Source organism: Nycticebus coucang, chromosome 9, assembly GCF_027406575.1.
Source record: "Nycticebus coucang isolate mNycCou1 chromosome 9, mNycCou1.pri, whole genome shotgun sequence".
NCBI lineage: Eukaryota > Metazoa > Chordata > Mammalia > Primates > Lorisidae > Nycticebus > Nycticebus coucang.
In genome coordinates this window covers 103,669,862-103,691,256 of record NC_069788.1, presented here as the reverse complement: position 1 = coordinate 103,691,256, position 21,395 = coordinate 103,669,862, and the positions used below count along the sequence as shown (strand labels likewise).

At 39.7% G+C, this 21,395-nt stretch overlaps 1 protein-coding gene across 1 annotated transcript in view; it reads right to left on the bottom strand.

The window, feature by feature from the left end:
* Positions 1-21,395, bottom strand: part of SEL1L (SEL1L adaptor subunit of ERAD E3 ubiquitin ligase) — a 67,124-nt gene that overhangs the window by 31,692 nt on the left and 14,037 nt on the right. The window contains exons 4-6 of the mRNA XM_053602212.1: positions 5,930-6,097; positions 4,158-4,263; positions 3,041-3,203 (exon numbers count right to left, since the gene is read on the bottom strand). Of these exons, the coding sequence (XP_053458187.1) occupies positions 3,041-3,203; positions 4,158-4,263; positions 5,930-6,097 (437 nt within the window). The remainder of the gene's footprint in view (positions 1-3,040; positions 3,204-4,157; positions 4,264-5,929; positions 6,098-21,395) is intronic.

Genomic DNA, 21,395 nt, shown 5'->3' with positions numbered 1-21,395 from the left:
AAAGATGCAAGAGTCTTTAAATGCTAAAAGATTTGAATGCAAGTATGCACAGCTGTGGAATTAAAGAGCCTTAGAAATGCATTCAAGGGTTTACAAATTACACAACTAAATGTAACTTTAAAGAAGTCAAAAGTTTAGCATGAAGATCAAAGACAATTTCATAAAATAGTAACAAAGCTGAACAAACTTAAATGTGACTTTTACTTCATTTTTATGAACAGTCTTATGAAGACAATATGACCCCCAATCAGTATATCAAAATATTTCTCTACGTATGCAGAGTGGGATACACAATGAAAAAGGATAAGAGATTACCAAGATAAACTATCACACATATAAGAGGAGGCAGCAACGGGTTAAGCTGAAGGGGTCAAGGGAAAAGGTCAGTTTGCAAAGCTAGAGCACACAGAGTTTTCTAAACAAACACAACTGAACAGGGAACAGGTGATATGGTGGTTAAGGTTCTACCTTTTGCCTTCTGTGAATCATCCCTGAGGACATGAAAAGTACAAGCTAAAGTTACGAAGGCAAACGTGGCACAGACTGCTAGTGCTTATGAAAATCTACGAGCTCCCTACATTCCCCAGTCTGCCAGTAGGTAGGTAGGATCATATGCCTGGGACATGCCTGAAGGGATCTAAGCCTTTTATAGGCTTTGCCTATAAAAATATCCCAGAGAATTCTCTAGCTCTCTCTTTTCCCTTCATGAGAACTTGGAAGCTCTTTGTTCCAGACAATGTAGCTACATGACAGAAGCAACTCGTGACCAGGAGTCACCACTCAGAGAGAGTGATGCAAACAGCAGAGCTGCATCCAATTTGGCATGAGCAAGAAAGGACTCTTTGTAGTGTTAAGCCACTGTCAATTTGGGGCTTTGTCTACTGTATCACCTAGAATTAATTTCCATGGAGAGAATGCTTTGCAATGTATAAAATGCTATGGCATTGTGGGCCTCTAATATAAGAGGGAAATGATGCCTTATAAAGTAAAATCATTCTTTAGGGCAGAATGCCTCTGAAGATAAAGAATATAGGTGTAAATTTTAAATAGACTGATTCAAAGAATGGGGAAAAAAGGGAGCAATTATGATATAATCTGCTTATAAACAGATACTGAGCATATGAGAGCTACAGACATTGGGTATTATTCTACAGAAAATAATGGTTATGGGCTAGGCAAGGTGGCTCACGCCTGTAATCCTAGGACTCTGGAAGGCAGAGTCAGGTGAACTGCTTGAGCTCAGGAGTTTGAAATCAGCCTGAGCAATAACGAGACTCCATCTTTACTAAAAATAGAAAAAATTAGCTGGGTGTCATGGCAGGTGCCTGTACAGTCCCAGCTACTCAGGAGGCTGAGGCAACAGGATTGCTTCTGAGATCAGCCTGAGCAATAATGAGACTCCATCTTTACTAAAAATAGAAAAAATTAGCTGGGTGTCATGGCAGGTGCCTGTATAATCCCAGCTACTCAGGAGGCTAAGGCAAGAGGATTGCTTGAACCTATGAGTCTGAGCTTACTGTGAGCTCTGATGATGCCACAACACTCTACCCAGGTTAGACTCTGTCTCGATAAAAAAAAAAAAAAAAAAAAAAAAAAAAGGCGGCGCCTGTGGCTCAGTGAGCAGGGCGCCGGCCCCATATGCTGAGGGTGGCGGGTTCAAACCCAGCCCCGGCCAAACTGCAACAAAAAAATAGCCGGGCGTTGTGGCGGGCGCCTGTAGTCCCAGCTACTCGGGAGGCTGAGGCAGGAGAATCGCCTAAGCCCAGGAGTTGGAGGTTGCTGTGAGCTGTGTGATGCCATGGCACTCTACCGAGGGCAATAAAGTGAAACTCTGTCTCTACAAAAAAAAAAAAAAAAGAAAGAAAATAATGCTTATGGTTATGATTTCCGTTACTGTTTAAATAGTCTGAAAACAGACTTCCTCTATGATAGAAATTTTGTTTATCTTTAAGTAAATCCCATAGCTTGAATAAACATGAATTATTTAAGGTATGTAAATAAACAAGATGGCCTCCTAAATCCAGGTGACAATCTCAGCATCGCTACTGAGGAAACAACCAGGTATTATGTCATCAACTGATGTGATACAAAGTGAAATATACAACATCTCCTATAATGTAGTCTAGCCAAAAATATTTTACTTGAGTTCACCATTCTTTAGCTGTGACATCTTGTCTATAGGAAATACAGGTGATGGAGAAATAAACTAAAGGATGCCATGAAGAAGCTAACAGAGGTAAAATATTCTGTGGAAAAACAGGCCCTATCTTTAACAAAGACAAAAACAATAAGGGAATATGCTAGAAATAACTAAATGTAAGCATAGTCCTGGAGTCAATACTGGTTTGGACGAAACAGGTAAAAAGAAAAGTTTTTTGTTCAATACCATATAAATATAGTGTAGGTATTACATGACAATAAAATGTGCTGGAATAGAAAGGTGAAGATTGTTAATGGAAAAGAGCAAGTCTATAGTAGACAACAGCATTTCATTTTAATAAAAAATTCATGTGCTTATATATATAAAAAGAAAAGTCTAGAAGGATGTGCATGCACTAACACATCATCACTGCTCATATCTGGTGGTACATACGTGATGTTTACTTTCTAGCTTTGTTAGCTTATATATTCCTTTCCTATAATGGACATGTACCTCTTCTGTAACAGAATATATTTTTAAAAGTCACCAAGATTAACAAGAGCAGCAGCTTAAGAACTTTGGAAAAAAGGCAATGGCAAGTCATTTCAGATAAACAATAAGTACCTTCATATTTCATTCTCTACAGATCTAATTTGGAAAAGTACAAACTCAATTGTGGCAAAATGCAATTGCAAAAATGTGTTCATTGATCATGAATGGTTTTAGACTAAGGAAAAAGAAGATCCAAGAAGATTAGTACAATAGTCTGCCACAAAACTGGTATTCAAAGACATTTTGTCTTTCAGAATTATTAAAAGAAGCCATGGCATAGAGAGTAAATTGCTGCTCCAATTAACAAGTGCTGTGTACAGAGAGATTCTGCATTGAGAGTGCACTTACAGTTTGTCCCTTGGGAGAGCCTTCCTCAGTTAGTTTCTCAAACATCTCTTTAGCCACCTGGATATTCTGTGTCAGGTAATCACCAAACAAAAGAGCGTATGACACTCTCTCCAGGGCTTTGGTATGGTTCATGCTGGCTGCCTTTTGAAGATATCGATATGCTCTTTAAATATAAGCAATTAAAAAAATTAGTAAAGTTTTAAAACTGCCTTTAAGATTTTTCAAGATCTACTAAAATGCAGCATAAATAATTTTCTTTTGTTACAGAATCCCTCTGATATCTTATTTTCACTAAGTCATGTTACTTACATATTTTAGAAAGCATCCTGGCTATTTTGTTTTTACATGAGGTACCAGTTCTCCTGACATCTTGAAACAGTCTACTAACATTAATAGTTATTCTAAAATCTTCTATTAAAAAAGATTAACTAGGGTGGCACCTGTGGCTCAAAGGGATAGGGTGCTGGCCCCATATGCCCGAGGTGGTGGGTTCGAACCCAGCCCCGGCCAAAAACTGCAAGAAAAAAAGGGGGGGGGGGTGAGTTCATTAAATTAAACAAAATGGATGCCAAAATGGGGGACAAAAGATTAACTAGATTACAATAATGTCCAGTTAACAATCCAATAACTATTGCAATTTTCTTTTCAAATCTTTGCACAGATTGTATTGGAAGTCAGCTGAAATTACAAGGACATAAAATGTTAGAAGCCAATTGTTTCCTTTATGTTCTTTCTTTCTTTTTTTTTTTTTTTTTGCAGTTTGAACACGCCACCTCTGGTATGGGGCTGGCGCCCTACTCCTTTGAGTCACAGGCGCCGCCCTCTTTTATGTTCTTTCTAAAGTGCAAAATTTCTAAATTGCATTTGAAAATTACAAAATGAACAACACATCTTTGATTTCACTCACTATTCACTCTTGTGATCTATATTTATTACCTTTTTATCTTAAGCTAAAATCTGATAAGAGGAATGGCACTAATACCCACAAATCATATTATATTTCCTTGTAATGAGATTGAGAAATCTTCTGTACAGTTTAAAAAAGAAAAAGCAGTTGGCTATTTGCCTCAGTGATGACCTATCTTGGAGAAAGAATGAACTCAGCAATGCTACCTACTCTCTTTTTTGGCTTTTCTTGTTGCTTCCATTGAGAATTTTCATTCCAGTCTGATACATCATTTCAGCTTCCTGCATCTGCCGTCTCTTAGCAGCCTCCTCTTCAGCTAAAAACAAATGTCAGATGCATTTAAGTATATTTTAATTCTATACCAATTATTTATTAAACATCAGTATTTATTCTTTCTTTGGGGCAGTTATACAAACACAGTGAATGATCTTTCACTATTTCCAAAATAGACTAAAATATTTGGTTTATGTTTGGCCTTTACCTGATACAAGATAAGACTTATTTTACAAAAATATGTAAAATTCACTGAAGTTACTTTCTTTTAGGGAACAATACCAAACAGCTCTTGGCACTTTTCTGTTAGTAATTTTTCTATGCAATCCTACTAAAATTTCAGATTATATGCCAAGTTCAGCTAAAATAAGGAAACAAGGACTTTGGAAAACAGTAGTCATAAAAACACTGTTGTAGTCAAAAGATACTTTATTTATTTTTATTTTTTTTTCAGTTTTTGGCCGGGGCTGGATTTGAACCTGCCACCTCCGGCTTATGGGGCCAGTGACCTACTCCTTTGAGCTACAGGCGCAACCCTCAACGGATACTTTAGCCCTATAATCTTTACTACAAAGCCTTACAAGGAGAAAGTATTTGATTACTTTCTACAAATTAGTAGAAAAATGATTTTTATCAAATAGAGAACCCGACTTAATGTTCAAGTTCTCTAATATTTTCATATGCACTGATGAAAAATCACACAATTATTACAGATTTCTCAAAAATTATTACGCTACTGTAATAAGGCATTTTTAGTAGAAATCCTAAACTCACCAAGGCATAGGCATATTTCATTAAAATATTTAGAGAGATAGAAGTGAATTCTTGTAATATAAAAAAAACTTGTATTAAACTGGAGTACCCAGTAACCGACTTACATCCAAAGATGGATTATATTTGATATTATCTTATAAGAATGTCCAATATTCTATCAGGGCCATTATTTTGAAAGTATTATTTGGTATTAAAGGGTGTATATGCAAGATTTCCTTCTGTTTTTTCATAGCTAGAAAGTTTTCCCTGAAAATATAGCTTGCTAATGGAGTTTAGCATCTTTTCATTGACATTTATACTTAAGATGGTTAAATAGATTTGTCAAATGTTACCTTAGGACAGTATATTCCACTCAAAGTATTTTAAAGATGTATTATTTATTTTTCTTCTAATTACTATTAACCTTCACCTTAATGATCTGTTTCCTTTATTGCCAAAAATGTTTTTTTTTTTAATTTAATTTTATTTATTATTTTATTTTTTTTATTGTTGGGGATTCATTGAGGGTACAATAAGCCAGGTTACACTGATTGCAATTGTTAGGTAAAGTCCCTCTTGCAATCATGTCTTGCCCCCATAAAGTGTTTTATGTTACTTCATGTAGTAGCCTGCCTGAATGGTTTACAAAACAACTTGTGTACACCAGTGGAAAACCACCTCTGAATAAAACATGAGTATGATTAGCCGCTTGAGTGACAGCTAGGAAATAAATATACCACATGCTTCCTGCTCTTTAGTTCACCCTTTAAGGCTATAACCACATCATCAATACTGGCCATTCCAATGTAGAAAAGGATAGCTAGAAAAAGGCTTTCCCTACCCCCAGAAAGACAAAAAATAATGAAAATAAATAAAAAAAAGATCAAAAAAGAAAATAATAAAATGTTGTCCCAGTCATAAAGGAATGTGGACATCACCTACTGAGTAATACTTACTTTCACAAAACCCCCACTTTTCATCAGCCTTGTAGTCATAGGTTGTAGCACACCACAGTCTGCCATCTTCTCTCCCGTCTGATGTACATTCATCGTATTCCTTATCCAGGAAAAGAAAAGGGAAGTGGCAGGGCTCCCCATGTGCTGTGCCTTCAATGGCAGTCAAAGCTAGAATGACAAGAAATAAAAACCTAAACATGAACACCTCCTCTGGTATTCATGGATTCAGTGCTTTCAATTTCAGAATTTGAAGTCAAAGATACATTATGCATGATTTATAATAAACACCACAAAAGGGCCAGTGCTGACTGATTGGGAAAGACTTGATGTTAAGTGAATTTAGTAAGCATAGTTCTCTGGGGCTACTCCGCATTTATACCTAGCTTAGACTTTCTGATGTTCTTGAGATATAACCTTAGAATATTAAAAGTCTACTATAGGCTGGATGCAGTGGTTTACCCAGCATTTTGGGTGGCCAAGGTGGGAGGATTACTTGAACCCAGTACCTCGAATAGATCCTGCTCCACTCCAGCCTGGGTGACAGAAGGAAAAAAAAAAAGCAAATAAACAAAACTCTCTTGCCCAACCAGTGAGGAGCAAAAAAATATGGCAAAATCCAACTGAATTGATTCTACTTCTCAGCACAACCCTCTTTTTTTCTGGAAGTCATAAGCTAATTTTTCAATAAAATAAAGTTATACAGGGAAAATGCTTCCCCAGGCAGTTAATCACTCACATACTCTGCTATGATCCTACAGTATTTTATTAGAATACTCATCACAGTTACTGAAGTTATTTCTTTACCATATTCTAGCTCCCACTAGACTTTGAGTTTGTGAAGTAGAGACCATATCTTTAATTTATTCTATGAATTTTTTTCTATCTCTCAGGTGCTGGGAATTCTGCTAGGTGCTGGCAACGGGGTTGGTCAGAGGTCTCTGCTACATAGAACTTACTGCCTACCCAGGAAGAGAGAGAGTAAGCAAAAGCCTGATGGGTGTCACGGAAAAGAAAGCCACTCCTGCCAGGAACCGAGGTTCCAATTGAACCTCCAGGATGTGCAAAAGGGGTGGGGTGGTATTGCAGACAGATGGAGCAGAACGTTAAGAATCAAATGAACATCAAAGTGGACAAGAGAAGAGGCAAATGAAGCCAGATCTGGCAGATCCTTGCAAGTCTTAAGGAGGAGTTGGGACTTTTATCTTGAGAAAAAACAGAAAACTCACTGAAGAGTTTTAAGTAGGAGTGACATGCTCATGCTTAATGTTTCATTAAGAGAGTAGAGAATGGAGGGAAGTAAGGCTCAATCCAAGGTGACCAGTTTGTTTGCTTGTTTATTTTTATTTTTCTTGAGACAGAGGCTCAAGTTGTCACCCTGGGTAGAGTGCCGGAGTGTCACAGCTCACAGCAACCTCAAACTCTTGGGCTTAAGAGATTCTTTTGCCTCAGCCTCCCAAGTAGCTAGGACTACAGGTGCTTGCCACCGTACCTGGCTATTTTTTGGTTGTAGTTTTGTTGTTTGGCAGGCTCGGGCTGGATTCGAACCCACCAGCTCAGGTGTATGTGGCTGGCACCCTAGCCGCTGAGCTATAGGCGCTGAGCCCAAGGTGACCAGTTTAAAGGTTGTGACAGTAGTCTAATCAAGAGACAGTGCTAGCCTGAAGCAAGCAATGAAATAAAGATATGGATGTGGCTCAGAGCCTGTAGCTCAGTGGTTAGGGCACCAATCACATACACCGAGGCAGGTGGGTTCAAACCCAGCCTGGGGCTGTTAAACAACAATGACAACTGCAACAACAAAAACAACAACAACAACAAAAAAAAAAAAAAAAAAGGAAGGAAGGAAGGAAGAAAAAGACAGTCAGACAGACATGGATGTACTTGGGTAGCGCCTATGGTTCAGTGGGTAGGGCACCATATATCGAGGGTGGTGGGTTCGAACCAGCCCCAGCCAAACTGCAACAAAAAATAGCCGGACGCTGTGGCGGGCGCTTGTAGTCCCAGCTACTCGGGAGGCTGAGGCAAGAGAATCACCTAAGCCCAGGAGTTGGAGGTTGCTGTGAGCTGAGACACCATGGCACTGTGCCGAGGGCAATAAAGTGAGACTCTATCTCTAAAAAAAAAAAAAAGACATGGATGTACTCAAGGGATGCCAAGGAGGTGGACATGGTAATACTTTCTGGATGAATGAAAGGAGAAATGAGTCAAGGAAGACTCCCAGGTATTAGACTTCAGGTATGGATAAATGGTTGCCCTAATTAAGATAGAGAACACTAAAGAAGGAATAGGTAATTGGGTAAGTACTGCTACATTTAAAGTGGCTATTAAAAAAAAAAGGTGTAGATGTCTTAGTCATCATTCTGGTTGTAGCTAAAGAGAAAATTCTCCAACACAGATACACCTGAAGTCAAAGGCATGCACAAGAAGGGTGTGTGAGAAGTATATGAAAAATGGCTTGGCGCCGGTAGCTCAGTAGCTAGGGCGCTAGCCACATACACTGGAGCTGGCAGGTTCGAATCCAGCCCAGCCTGCCAAGCAACAATGACAACTGCAACCCAAAATTACCTGGGTGTTACGGGGGACGCCTGTTCCAGCAAAGAGAATTAAGAGAATCGCTTAAGCCCGAGACCTTGAGGTTGCTACAAGCTGTGACACCCTGGCACTCTACTCAGGGCAACATAGTGAGACTCCATCTCAAAAAAAAACAAAAAAAAAGAAGCATATGAAAAGACCAAAGGTCCAGGACTAAGCCTAGAGCCACAAATGGTAGGTATGAGTACATGTCAGTTTCCACCGGTTGCTTTTACAAGGAGAATTTAATTGGGCAGCAGAGCTCAGTGACAAATTTATGTTCAGGAGTCAGAACACCTCATGCCAATGGTACCACTTCTTTAATCTCTTATGTATAAAATTACTTGGAGACAACTTCCTCATCATCAAATAAGAATAACAGTCCTTACTGTACAGGGTTACTTGCAGAGACTGAGATAAAACACATAAAGAACGGGCGGCACCTGTGGCTCAGTGAGCAGGGTGCCAGCCCCATATACCGAGGGTGGCGGGTTCAAACCCAGCCCCGGCCAAACTGCAACAAAAAAATAGCCGGGCGTTGTGGTGGGTGCCTGTAGTCCCAGCTACTCGGGAGGCTGAGGCAAGAGAATCGCCTAAGCCCAGGAGTTGGAGGTTGCTGTGAGCTGTGTGACGCCACGGCACTCTACCGAGGGCAATAAAGTGAGACTCTGTCTCTACAAAAAAACAAATAAACAAAAAAAACACATAAAGGACTTGTCATGGTACCTATCATTTTAGGTAATAATTCAAGAGATGACATATGCTATTATTATTACTGGCACTCCTGCTCTGAAGGCTACATAGTAACTTTTCTTTCTTTCCAGTGTAAAAAAGGATACATCCTAAGATACCAAATTAAAAAAGTATGTTTTAGTAAGTTAATGAAAGACAAAATGAATTACAAATGGTATACTACCAGGTAAATGTCATTCATTATCCTGGTAATCACTGATCAGAGGTAAATAACTTCTTTACTTTGATATGTCCAGGTTTTAAAGAAATGATCTTCAATGTAATGTATATAAGCAAAGCATCCCATAGCCACAATCTCAGACGGGTCAATCCACAGAATTTGAAAATGAGATTCCCTTTGCACTGCTACTAGATCCAAAAACACTTTAGAAAAAGTGTGTGCAGAACTGCATGCAGTCTGCAAACCTGAATTTCAAATTAAATAGCAAATGACAGTTTAAAAGAATATTTAATTTTTCTATGGTAACAGAAATCTTTGTGTTAAAAACAAATAGCTTGGGTGGCCCCTGTGGCTCAAGGAGTAGGGCGCTGGTCCCATATGCCGGAGGTGGCGGGTTCAAACCCAGCCCCGGCCAAATTAAAAAAAAAAAAAAAAAAAAAAAAAAAAAAAAAAAAAACAAATAGCTTATCAGAGGAATTCAACTTTGCTGAAAGAAAGTATAGTTTTAAATAATTCTTATTAATATTTTTCAAATATACGAAAGAATTTTCTTTCACGTGATGAAACTGTATAACAGAAAAGAAACCAGAGAGAAACAAAAGGTTTTTGGCAAAAAGTTTTGACTTCTGCTGATTCAGCACTAGCATAGGCAGGAAGAAACTGCAGGATGCACCTGCTTTATCAATTTAGCAAAAACTGAAACTTTTCAAAAACATATTTTAAAAATGTGTTTATTAGTGAGTTACTAGAAACAAAATTAGTATCTCTCAGCTATCTTCTCCAAGAACAATCCAATATGGAAACTTTTACATCTTTAAAACTTGTTTCAAAATCTTCTAAAAGTTACTGACTGGCACTTCCTAGTTTCAAATCAATAATTTCAAGTAGAAATTCTCATACTAGTATTAATTTCAGTTAATTTTCTTATGGAAAAATTCTGCAATAATATCAAAACTATCCTTTTAAAAACCTCTGCAAGAAGGTGCTAGTTTTAAAACAAAGGTATTCAGTGGGGCTGGGCATGGTGGCTCATGCCTATAGTCCTAGCACTCTGGGAGGCTCATGCAAGTGGATTGTTGAACTCAGGAGTTCGAAACCAGGCTGAACAAGAGCGAGACCCCCATCTCTAAAAATAGCTGGGCACTGTGGTGAGCTATATGGGTGGGTGAGTCAAGAGGATCGCTTGAGCCCAAGAGTTTGAGGTTGCTCTGAACTGTGATGCCATAGCATTTTACCGAGGGCAACAAAGTGAGACTCTATCTCAAAAAAAAAAAAAAAAGTAATCATTGCTCTGGTATAGTGAATGAAGTATAATGAAGTATAATGAAGTATAATGAAGCTGTCTAGTTACACAATTTAAATTAATGATCACCAGTAATTAAATATTACACAACATAAAAGGGGGAAAATGTGTTAAGTCAATTCTGTAGGTTCATGTAAAAATTCACATTTCCTAAATAAGTAATTGTATTTGGCTCTATATAATAATGACATATTGTCAGAATCTACTTGGACTTCAGAAGTAAAATATTTAATTTATGGCACATACGAATTTATTATAATAATGAGCAGACTGCTTTATAGTTAATCAAATGGAAATCCGTTCTTCCAAAGTTAATTAAAATCACTCAATAAAGCTAGAAAACCAAAACCAAACCAAACCAAACAAAAAACCCCCAAACAAACCAAAAACACCCCATGAAACTGAAAACATTCAGTGCTGCCCAGATTATGGGTAAATAGGGACCTTCATACTGTTGGCAGAAACATAAACTGGTATAACTTCTTTTTTTTTGGTTTTTGGCCGGGGCTGGGTTTGAACCCGCCACCTCCGGCATATGGGACTGGTGCCCTACTCCTTGAGCCACAGGCGCCGCCCATAACTGGTATAACTTCTTAAAGAGGGACATTTAATAACCAATCATAACCCTCGCCCCCCCAAATTTGGTACTAAGCACAAAGCATCTTAGTTTAGAGGATTTAAAGTAAACTATACAGTATTGGACTTAAAGTAAATGGCATAGGCCAAATAAATTCCACCATTGCCTGGGAATATACTATAGTAATCTTTTGGGGGAAATATCAAAGTTATGTGATTTGCTACAAGCAGACCGCTTTCACCAAAAGTTGAGAACTGCTAAATTCAGTTAAAAAAGTAAATTTGTAAACAAATACATACTCTAAGGAAGACATTGCTTTACAAATTAAAATGTATTTTTCAGAAGACATAATCATATGGAAAAGTCAACAAAACCATAGCTCAGTGTTCATACAAAGTTCAGCTCTATGATAAGCAACTAACCATTTTAAAGTAGAAATGGAAAAAGCCCTGTCCCATGTATCCGAGGTAAAGTGACAAACTTTATGACAATTAGGTGACAGGCACTGTCAAAAACTATCCAAAGTAAAGTTGCTCAAGAAAACTGCTATTTGAGAACAGTGGGGTTTCTCTACATAATGACTTTAAAGATTGTTGAGTTTCAAAAAGGCCCTGGTGGTGATAAGTAAGCATAAGGATGGTTTTCTAAAGGAATTTTCTTACACAAACAATTTCTTGTAAAACCAAATGAAACAAAAGAAACAACAACCAAAAAATCCTTTTTCAGTAAAGTCAGGATGTGCTGCAGGTAACTGCCTATGTTTTCTCTACCACCTGTCTCTGTTTAATCTCATCAGTTCCGTTAAGGGTTGCTCCTTCCCTGCCACTGCCATATAAGCAACGAGGAAGAGGAACTCCATACTGTTACCAACTTGCTTACTTCAGAACCTGATTTTAAAAATGATTTACTATGTTTAATCTTGGTTCCTTTTGTGTCATTTGAAATAGGTCATAATGCTGCTTATTCTATTTAATTTTTCTTCTTTTTATTTTTTTTTTATTTGTTTTTTTTTTTTTTTTTTTTGGCCGGGGCTGGGTTTGAACCCGCCACCTCCAGCATATGGGACCGGCACCCTACTCCTTGAGCCACAGGTGCCGCCCTCTTCTTTTTATTTTTTAAGACTGCAAGGATATGTTTGTTACAGAAGACTGTCTGAACAATAGGAGAGTATACAAAATTAAAGAAAAATCAGTCGTTTTTTCTTCTCTTTTTTTGAGACAGGGTTTTAACTTTGTTGTCCAGGTTAAGAGTGTAGTGGTGTGATTGCAACTCACTACAATCTCACACTCCTGGGTTCAGGTGATCCTCCTGGTTCATCCTCCTAAGTAGCTGGGACTACAGGCCTGTACTGCCACGCCTGGCTAATTTTAAAAAATGTTTTGTAGAGATGGGGGTCTTGCTATGTTGCCCAGGGTAGTCTCAAATTCCTGGCTCAACTGATCCTCCTGTTTTAGCCACCCAAGTGACTAGGACTATAGGGTCACACCATCACATCATACTAATTTTGAAGTGATAGGTAAAGATAATTGTTAGTAGAAAAGTTCTGGACCTTTTCCTTTTCATTTGTAAACATTTAAAAAAATGGCTTCTGTGATAGTTAATTTTGTGTGTCAACCTATCTGGGCCACAGTGCCCACATATTTGGTCTAACATTTGGATATTTCTGTGAAGATGACTTTTGGATGAGATTAACTAATATTTAAATTGGTGGACTCTGAGTAAAGCAGATTATCCTCCATAATGTGGGTAGACTCTATCTAATCAGTTGAAGGCCCAAACAGAACAAAGACTGACACCCATGAAGAAGGCATTCTGCCAGCATATTGCCTTTGGTTCTGCTTCTTTGGAGAACTCTAACTAATACAAGCTCATACTAAGTGAATTATTTTACTGTAAGAGATTTTCACTGAATACATCACTGACATTCTTCCAGGTGGCAGACAGGGTAGAATGGCTCGTTATTAATGCCTAACCTCTTTCCCAGGTTTTGGCAGAGTACTACTAGTATTTTCTGGGAAGGCTTCTGCCAGTCTGATGCAGACACAGTTCCCTCCTGAGGACTCAAGACCAGGAGGTGCAGCCACCACCAGGTGTGACCACATAGAACAAACATAGGATGAAGCCAATTCACTAAGGAGGCTGAACAGGAATGAAAGACTCCAGGGCTGGAGTCCCTGCTGGCACATGTTCTGAACTGCCTATCTATAGAGTTCTGGTTCTACCTACAGAGAACGCTGGTTTGATGAATTTTCTGTTATTTGCAAAAAAAAAAAAAAAAAAAGAAAAAAAAATTTTTTTTTTAAACTGGGAGTACTCTGTAATAGGAATACCACAATGTAATCATTCCCCTCCTGATGGACATATAATTTACTCATCTTCAAAAAATGTTTATTGAGATAATGTGCAGAACATAGTTAATATAGCAAGCCTGGCTGTTATTCTTTGAAAGGCCTGCTTGTAATGTAGCCCTTGGCTAGTGTCTGGGAACTTAAGTTTGAATGGTTGGAACCCTCTCAAAACCTATCAAAGCAATTCACTGAGCCTTAACTGTATAAACATGTAGTTTATTCCCAACACTTGTTTTCCTTCTGTGAGTTCACGGTTTTGGTACATGCTAGACAAACAGTGTGATTACAAAACTAGTGTCCAGCAAAAAGTCTAGGCCCTGGGTTTCTAACAAGCTTCCCTGGTAGACAACATTTCTCATGTGTTGTTACAATTCACTGCCGGGTGAATTAAGCCCATCCTGTATTACTCCTCTGGGAGAAGACCTTTGACAGCTTGAACCATGTTTCCTCCAGACTTTGCCCCATGTACCTTGCTCCTCTGCTGATTTTGCTTTGGATCCTTTTACTATAATAAATCACAGCTGTGAATATAGCTATATGTCAAATCCTCCCAGCAAATTATCATACCTAGGGATGGTGGGGACCCCTGACACGGCTGGCTTCAGAAGGATTTGCTAGAATGACCATGACTCACTGAAATATGGTGAGAGCACTGTTTAGGAAGAGGAAGGGTAAGGGGCAAGGTATGATGTATCTTTGGTGGCCAGGTAGTCATAGAATCAACCATGGCATATAGCAGCAGCTGAGCTGCTGTCTGTTGTGAGAGGCAAGTTACCTATGGAATTTGAAAATGATAAATCCAACTCCAGCAGATTTGGCTTGCTGGATCCCCTGGCTCCTTTTGCCCCAGCTGCATAAAGTGAGAGGGAGAAAAACCTAGTATATCTTGGTGAGGCCTTTGATTTTTGTTCTTTCCTCTAGATCGGAGGAGAACCCCTACATTTGGAAGAATGGGCCAAAAATGTTAAAAGTTTGCATTGCTCTCTCTTCTCTTAAGGTGAGGAGAAAGTTAAATCAGGTCTCAGGGCTATGGCAAAATTTTAGATAAGGCAGAATAAAAAGTGAGGGGAGGTAACACTGCAGTAGTTGTTTTCAGCCTGGTTGCTGCTGCTGCTATAGTAGCCTCTCCCACCCCCCTTCCTCCACTGCACCCAGCCTGGATCTTCCCAGGCAGCTGTAATGTGAACACTGCAAATGCTGAATTTACTGCTAGGTGGCCGAGTACACTGTAGTGAGGGAAAACAAAAAGAAAAAAAAAACTTTTTTGGGGGGTGGTGCCTGTGGCTCAAAGAATAGAGCGCCGGCCCCATATACAAGAGGTGGTGGGTTCAAACCCAGCCCCGGCCAAAAACTGCAAAAACAACAACAACAACAACCACCCCCCCCCCAAAAAAAAAAAAAAAAACCCAAACAAACAAAAAAACCAACAACAACTTTTTTTTTGTGGCTGCTGTATCTGGATATACTATAAAAACTGACATGTTAAATACCTGTATTTTCACAAATACTAGAGGAATCATCCTGATAAGGAGAAGTTGCAAAAAAGACAGGTGTTAGTCAGACACACTCCCTTTTTGTCACCAGTGGGTGGGTTGGAAATTTAAACTCTTTGGTACTGGAAACAGAACATCTGGCACTGATGGTTTCTGCTATGAAAGATGTGGATTTTCACTTATTGGAGCCTCTGGAAAAAGGCAAACAGTAAGAAAAACGAAGTAATCTATCTACAGAGGGAGATTTAAAAGGCAGGTTTTAGTCTGCTAATGAATGACAGCAAAGGTCTGCCCCTTCAAGGCTGATGATTTTCTAGCCTGATGAGAAGTTTTTAAAAAAAATTTTTTAAATTTTTTTGTTGTTGCAGTTTGGCCAGGGCTGGGTTTGAACTTGCCACCCTCAGTATATGGGCTAGCACCCTACTCACTGAGCCACAGGCACCACCCCTGATGAGAAATTTTTGAGTGGATCAATTTGCACTGCAGGAACTGACAAGACGAAAGGGCTTAGAAAAGCCTTGCTTACCACTTGTACTTCCTGGCTTCCCAGCATCTCACCTCTCTTGCTGCCAAAGAAATATTTCTGCTTTTTTTTTTTTTTTTTTGAATCCTGAATTCACCAATCTTGACTGCCTGGAAAGGCAATTAAGTTAAAACCTAACACTACCAGGTATAGGCACGCTGAGGCTGAAATGAACAGGTATGGGCTCAATGAACAGAATTCAGACTGCAACCGTGCACATTTAAGACGCCTCTATGGAGCACTAAACTATAAAAAAAAATCGTGAGTGCTTGCCGGGACTGTCTTAGTCACATACTGATTGAGACCACCTGAAATCTAGCTGCTGATTGGCTGTGTATTTCTGACAGAGATCGAAAGTATTCACTGACTTGTGATTATTGCCAAGAGCTACAAATTGGGATAGGGTACATCACAGGGAGCGTGACCTTCTTTTCACTCCCTACAGGTCCTGACTCATCCGGAACACATCTCACTGCTGTGTCTGGCTCTCCCCATGAGTTACACTCTGCAACAATGCATGGTCCCCTAACCCTGCTCCCCTCACCTTTCTCCTGCTATACATGCCTCAGTGCAATCTGATTATTAAGGGCAGACAGCTTCGGAAAAAGGCTGTTCACTGGACAAGTGATCAGGATGAGAGAGGTGAGAGATTACATAAACCCAACTTGAAAATTTCTGAAAACGCAAGGATTTCATCATCCGAATCCTGAACATGATGTCTGTTTCAGTTGTATAAAACTTTTTTGTGAAGATGTTTTGCTCCTCTTGCACACAACCCCTCCAGACAAAAGGTCTGAGAGCCAGGGATTATTGAAAAAAATGTAAAATTAAGATATCTGAATATTAATACTGATTTTGTAACAACTGAGGAAAATAAACAAAAACTCCTACACCTGGGGAGGGAGGCAAGCAGATAATCATCTTTGCTTTCAAAACTATTTCTGGAAACTTCCACCTCTTCCTAAAGAAAAAAACTTAAGTGTTTTTCCAAGCCATCAGGAGTGCTTTGAATTCACACAACTAAGCCTGTGGCTGTTAGCACCACTGAGCCTGTGGCTGTTTGCATCACTGAACCTGTGGCTGTTAGCACCACTGAGCCTGTGGCTGTTCGCATCACTGAGCCTGTGGCTGTTCGCACCACTGAGCCTGTGGCTGTTCGCATCACTGAGCCTGTGGCTGTTCGCAACACTGAGCCTGTGGCTGTTTGCATCACTGAGCCTGTGGCTGTTTGCATCACTGAGCCTGTGGCTGTTAGCGCCACTGAGCCTGTGGCTATTTGCATCACTGAGCCTGTGGCTGTATCAGAGAGGGTTGACTATGAGACAATAGGAAGTGGCTCAGCTCCTGCACTTCCCACACAGAAAACCGCCAGATGCTGTCCATGCTCATGAGGTAGATGGACAGCTGTCACTGACAGCAAAACCATTTGAAACCAACTAGCAGTCCCTTTGAAATCAAGAATTGGACTAAATTATTTGGGCTGGACTGGAAACCCTAGGACAAACCACCTATGTTGGGAGGCCACATTAAAATGCCTGGCCAATGCATGCCTTGCTTGAGATGCCCCAACAATTGTAAACTTATTGTTTCCAGGGTTACCATGTGTACTCTCTGGGACTAACCTTCTTGCACCTTGATTCTCAAGACACTACCTTAGCCCTGGAAGGCTTTCAGGTCAGCTTCAATTTACAGTCATGTAAACTCACAGTCACGCTGTGACGGAAATGATGAACAGGTTAATACAGAAACTTAAGACCAGGTTTTAAAAAAGGTTAAAATGGTTAATAAAAAGGTTAAAAGGTTAAAAAACAAAGGTAAGAAAGATTAATATAGAAACCACTTGGCTTTTTGAGATTAACAGGAATTGTTTTAACTGGCTAAATCCATGCCTCCTAAAGGTCATAGCTGAAATCAATACTGCAGGACGGTCTCCCTACTATCTGGGTCTTATTGATGATAACTTTGATGTAAAGACATCTTGGCCAGCGGCCAAGATTGTACATACTAAAATTTAACACAGGAGGCCTAAACTTCTGTCCTTGAAAAGATCTGCTTCTGAGGCTGGCCCTTGGCTGGCATCTGGGAAGTTAGATTTCTGGAAAGTTCCCACCATCCTAGCTGATAAGAGTGGTTCACTCAAGCTGTACAAACAGTAAGGTTTATACTGAACACCTGCTTTCTTTCTGGAGTCTGTAATTTTGGTAATGCCAGATAGAGAGTGCCAATTTACCCAGCCCCCAGTAAAAACACCATGTCTCTAATTAGAGCTTCCCTGGTAAGAAACATTTCACATACGTCACTGTAACTTATTGCTGGGGGGAATTAACACTTCCTGTGTGACCCCCTTGAGAGAGAACCCTTGGATCTTACATCTGATTTCCCCCAGATTTTACTCCATGTTCCTTTTCAGGTTTTGCTTTGTTCTTTCACTGTAATAAATCACAACTGGGCATACACTCTAAACTGAGTCCTTTAAATCTTCCTAGAGAAGCACTGAGCCTGGGGGTGGGTATGGGTGTTAGTCTTGGGATCCTCAACACAGGTGTGAATAAGTGTGAAATAGTCAAGAAACAGCAAGAAGGCAAGTGTGGCTGGGGTCATGTGACTGAAGGAGTGGCAGAAGAGGACACTGGAGACAGAAGGGGCCTGATCACATAGAGACTTGATAAAGGCAAGAAGTGCAGTTTTTGGCCAGGGCCGGGTTTGAACCCACCACCTCCTGCGCCCTACTCCTTCAGCCACAAGCGCTGCCCCCTGTGGGAGATTTCTGGGCAGGAAGCAGAATCAATCTGGCAACTGTTAGGAACTGACAATAGGAGTAAAGAGTGAAAGCGGGGAGGCTAAATAGGAAGCTGTTCTATACAATTATCCTTGAGTGGTTTGGAACTGCTTCAGTAAGAAGAAATTTATCTTTAAGGATGAGTAGACATTTGATAGATTTGGGCAAGGGAGTAAGAAGGCATTCTAAGTATTGCAGAGAAAGGCCCATGCACAGTCTATTTGAAGAACTGTGAAGAGGACAGGTGGAGAGGTTCATACCTGTAATCTTAGAACTCTGAGGAGGCTGAGGTAGGAGGATCCCTTGAGTTGAGTTCAAGACCAGCCTGAGCAAGAACAAGACCCCATTTGTACTAAAAATAAAAAAAATTAGCTGAGTGTTGTGGAGAGCACCTATAGTCCTAGCTACTTGGGAGGCCGAGGCAGGAGGATGGCTTGAGCCTAGGAGTTTGAGGTTGCTGTGAGCTAGGCTGCTGTAGCCTGGGGCAATAGAGTGAGATTCTTATCTCAAGAAATTCAATAATAATAATAAAAAAGGACTGTAAACGGGTTTAGAATTGCTGAAAAAGGTTTCTCATGGAAGAGATGAAGCTGACTTGTGGACCAGACATCAAAATCTTCATGAATCATGTTAAGGAGTGCACACTTTATCTTTGAGACAAATGGGGAAGGTAATAAAAGGTTGAAAACAGGAGAGTTATAGGGTCAAATCTGGGTTTCAGGAAAGTTAATGTCGCAGTGATATGAATGAGAGGCTGACAAAGGGAGAAAGTTTTAAAGTAATTGTCTTATAACCCAGTTCTAATGTAGCTGGAACTGCATACACACAGAGCCTATATGTGGAATTTATGTTCTATGCCATATATTAAGAATAAATTAAAAACAAATCTAACTCATCATTGAAAAACTAAAACAAAGGAAAATGTAAAGTTGATTACACAGAGGATTATTCAAGTGATTTTAAAACACTATACATAGTATTATTACAAATCCTAATAAAATATATACCAAGGATTAAAAAGAAGCATAAGGAATCTTAGACTGTATTCTGTGAGCCAATGGTTATTGTTAAAGTTGGTATTGTTATTTTGAAGTTATATTTATTAGGATAAAGTAATATAACAATAATGTCATCAGGTACTAAGACTTTCAGTATCAGTGAAAGGAGACAACACAAAAGGAAAGAACCCCAAACCCTGATGGAAAGGAAAACACCAGCAGCAGGTCACAAATCGGCTTCTTTCTCTTACTGGCCTGAAAGAAAGAGAACCGGGACCTCTCTAAGCACAATCAAATCACTTTGAAACATGAGTATGGGAGACCTTCTGGTAAACACACTTTACTACTGTAAGAGTCCTTACTTAGAAAATGCTTTGGCAGGATGGACTTGGTCTGTCTAGATTGCTCATTATATAAAAACCTGAGATGTATGTAGGCACAACTCCCTAGAAAACATCATATAAACTATAAATTATCAGAGAATAAACTGGGCATGTCTCATGGCAGAAACAGCTTCCTTTTGTGGAAGCGATGCTCCATAAGCATGAGGCCTCATATGCAGACTATGGGCCAGAGAGCCTCCTTTAATTGAAACAAGAAAGGACCCGAGAGGCTTGGCTCCTGTAGCACAGTGGTTACTGCGTCAGCCACATACACCGAGGGTGGTGGGTTCGAACCTGGCCTGGGCCAGCTAATCAACTGCAACAAAAAAAATAGCCAGGCATTGTGGCAGGTGCCTGTAGTCTCAACTACTTGGGAGGCTAAGGGAAGAGAATCGCTTAAGCCCAAGAGTTTGAGGTTGCTGTGAGCTGTGATGCCATTGCACTCTACTGAGGGTGACACAGTGAGACTTTGTCTCAAAAAAAAGAAAGGACCCAAGAGCAGCACTGGCAGTCACAGACTTCTCTACACTCTGCTGATGTCTTGCAGTAATTTTGTTTATGAAATATTTGCTAAGTTTGATACTGGTTATGATCTCAGATTCTTGTAAGTCCAAGCTGTCAGTGTGACTATTGGTGTTATGTCATCTGTAATATTTAATGTGAACTGGAAATTTCAGCATGAATGATACATTCCTTATCAACCAATCAGCTTACAAGTAATGACAACTTAATAATAGTAATACTTAGTAATAGTATCCCTGGTGCTTAGATCAGATGATCTAATACATTAAAAGGAACCTAGGTTCCTTGGAGAAATGGCTGAGATTCATTTCTGGGTTGGGAAATAGACAAAATGAGTCCAGGACATCTTGTCCTGCCTAGGAAAGGGAAATTATGAAAGATCACCAGGATCTAGACAAAAAGACAAGGAGTGATCTTAAAGAAATTCCCAATGGCCTGAAATGGAGTAATATGAACAACCAAAAAAAGCGAATGACTGTAATAGAATGATAAATACAGTCATGTGACACATAATGACCTTTCAGTCAATGAAAGACCACATATATGAAGGTGGTCCCATTAGATTATAATGAAGCTGAAAAATTCCTATCACCTAGTGATATCATAGTTCAACATACTATATTACTCACATGTCTGTGGTGCTGCTCATGTAAACAAACCTACTGTGTTGCCAGCAATATAAAAGTACAGCACATATAATTACGTACAGTACATAATACTTGATAATAAACAACTATGCTAATGGTTTATGTACCTACTCAGTCTTAAGTACTCGGTCTTTATAGCTGTCATGTCTCCCATAGGCCAGGTATGGGGCAGGCACAGGGGACCACGAGAGTGTTCCAACTGCCAAGTGATACTGGAACAGTTCACCCCTCCCCAGGCCTCTGCATGGTCACCTGTCCTGTGACAGGCTCAGGCTTATGCTGTTCCCTCCCAAACACCTTTGTGAGCTGTGGGAAACATCAGAGATCACAGAGTCCTTCTAGTGAGGGTCTGCTCCAGGCTGGGCCTCTGTGGTACCCTATCTGGCCAGGTCACAGTCCCCGAAAGGCT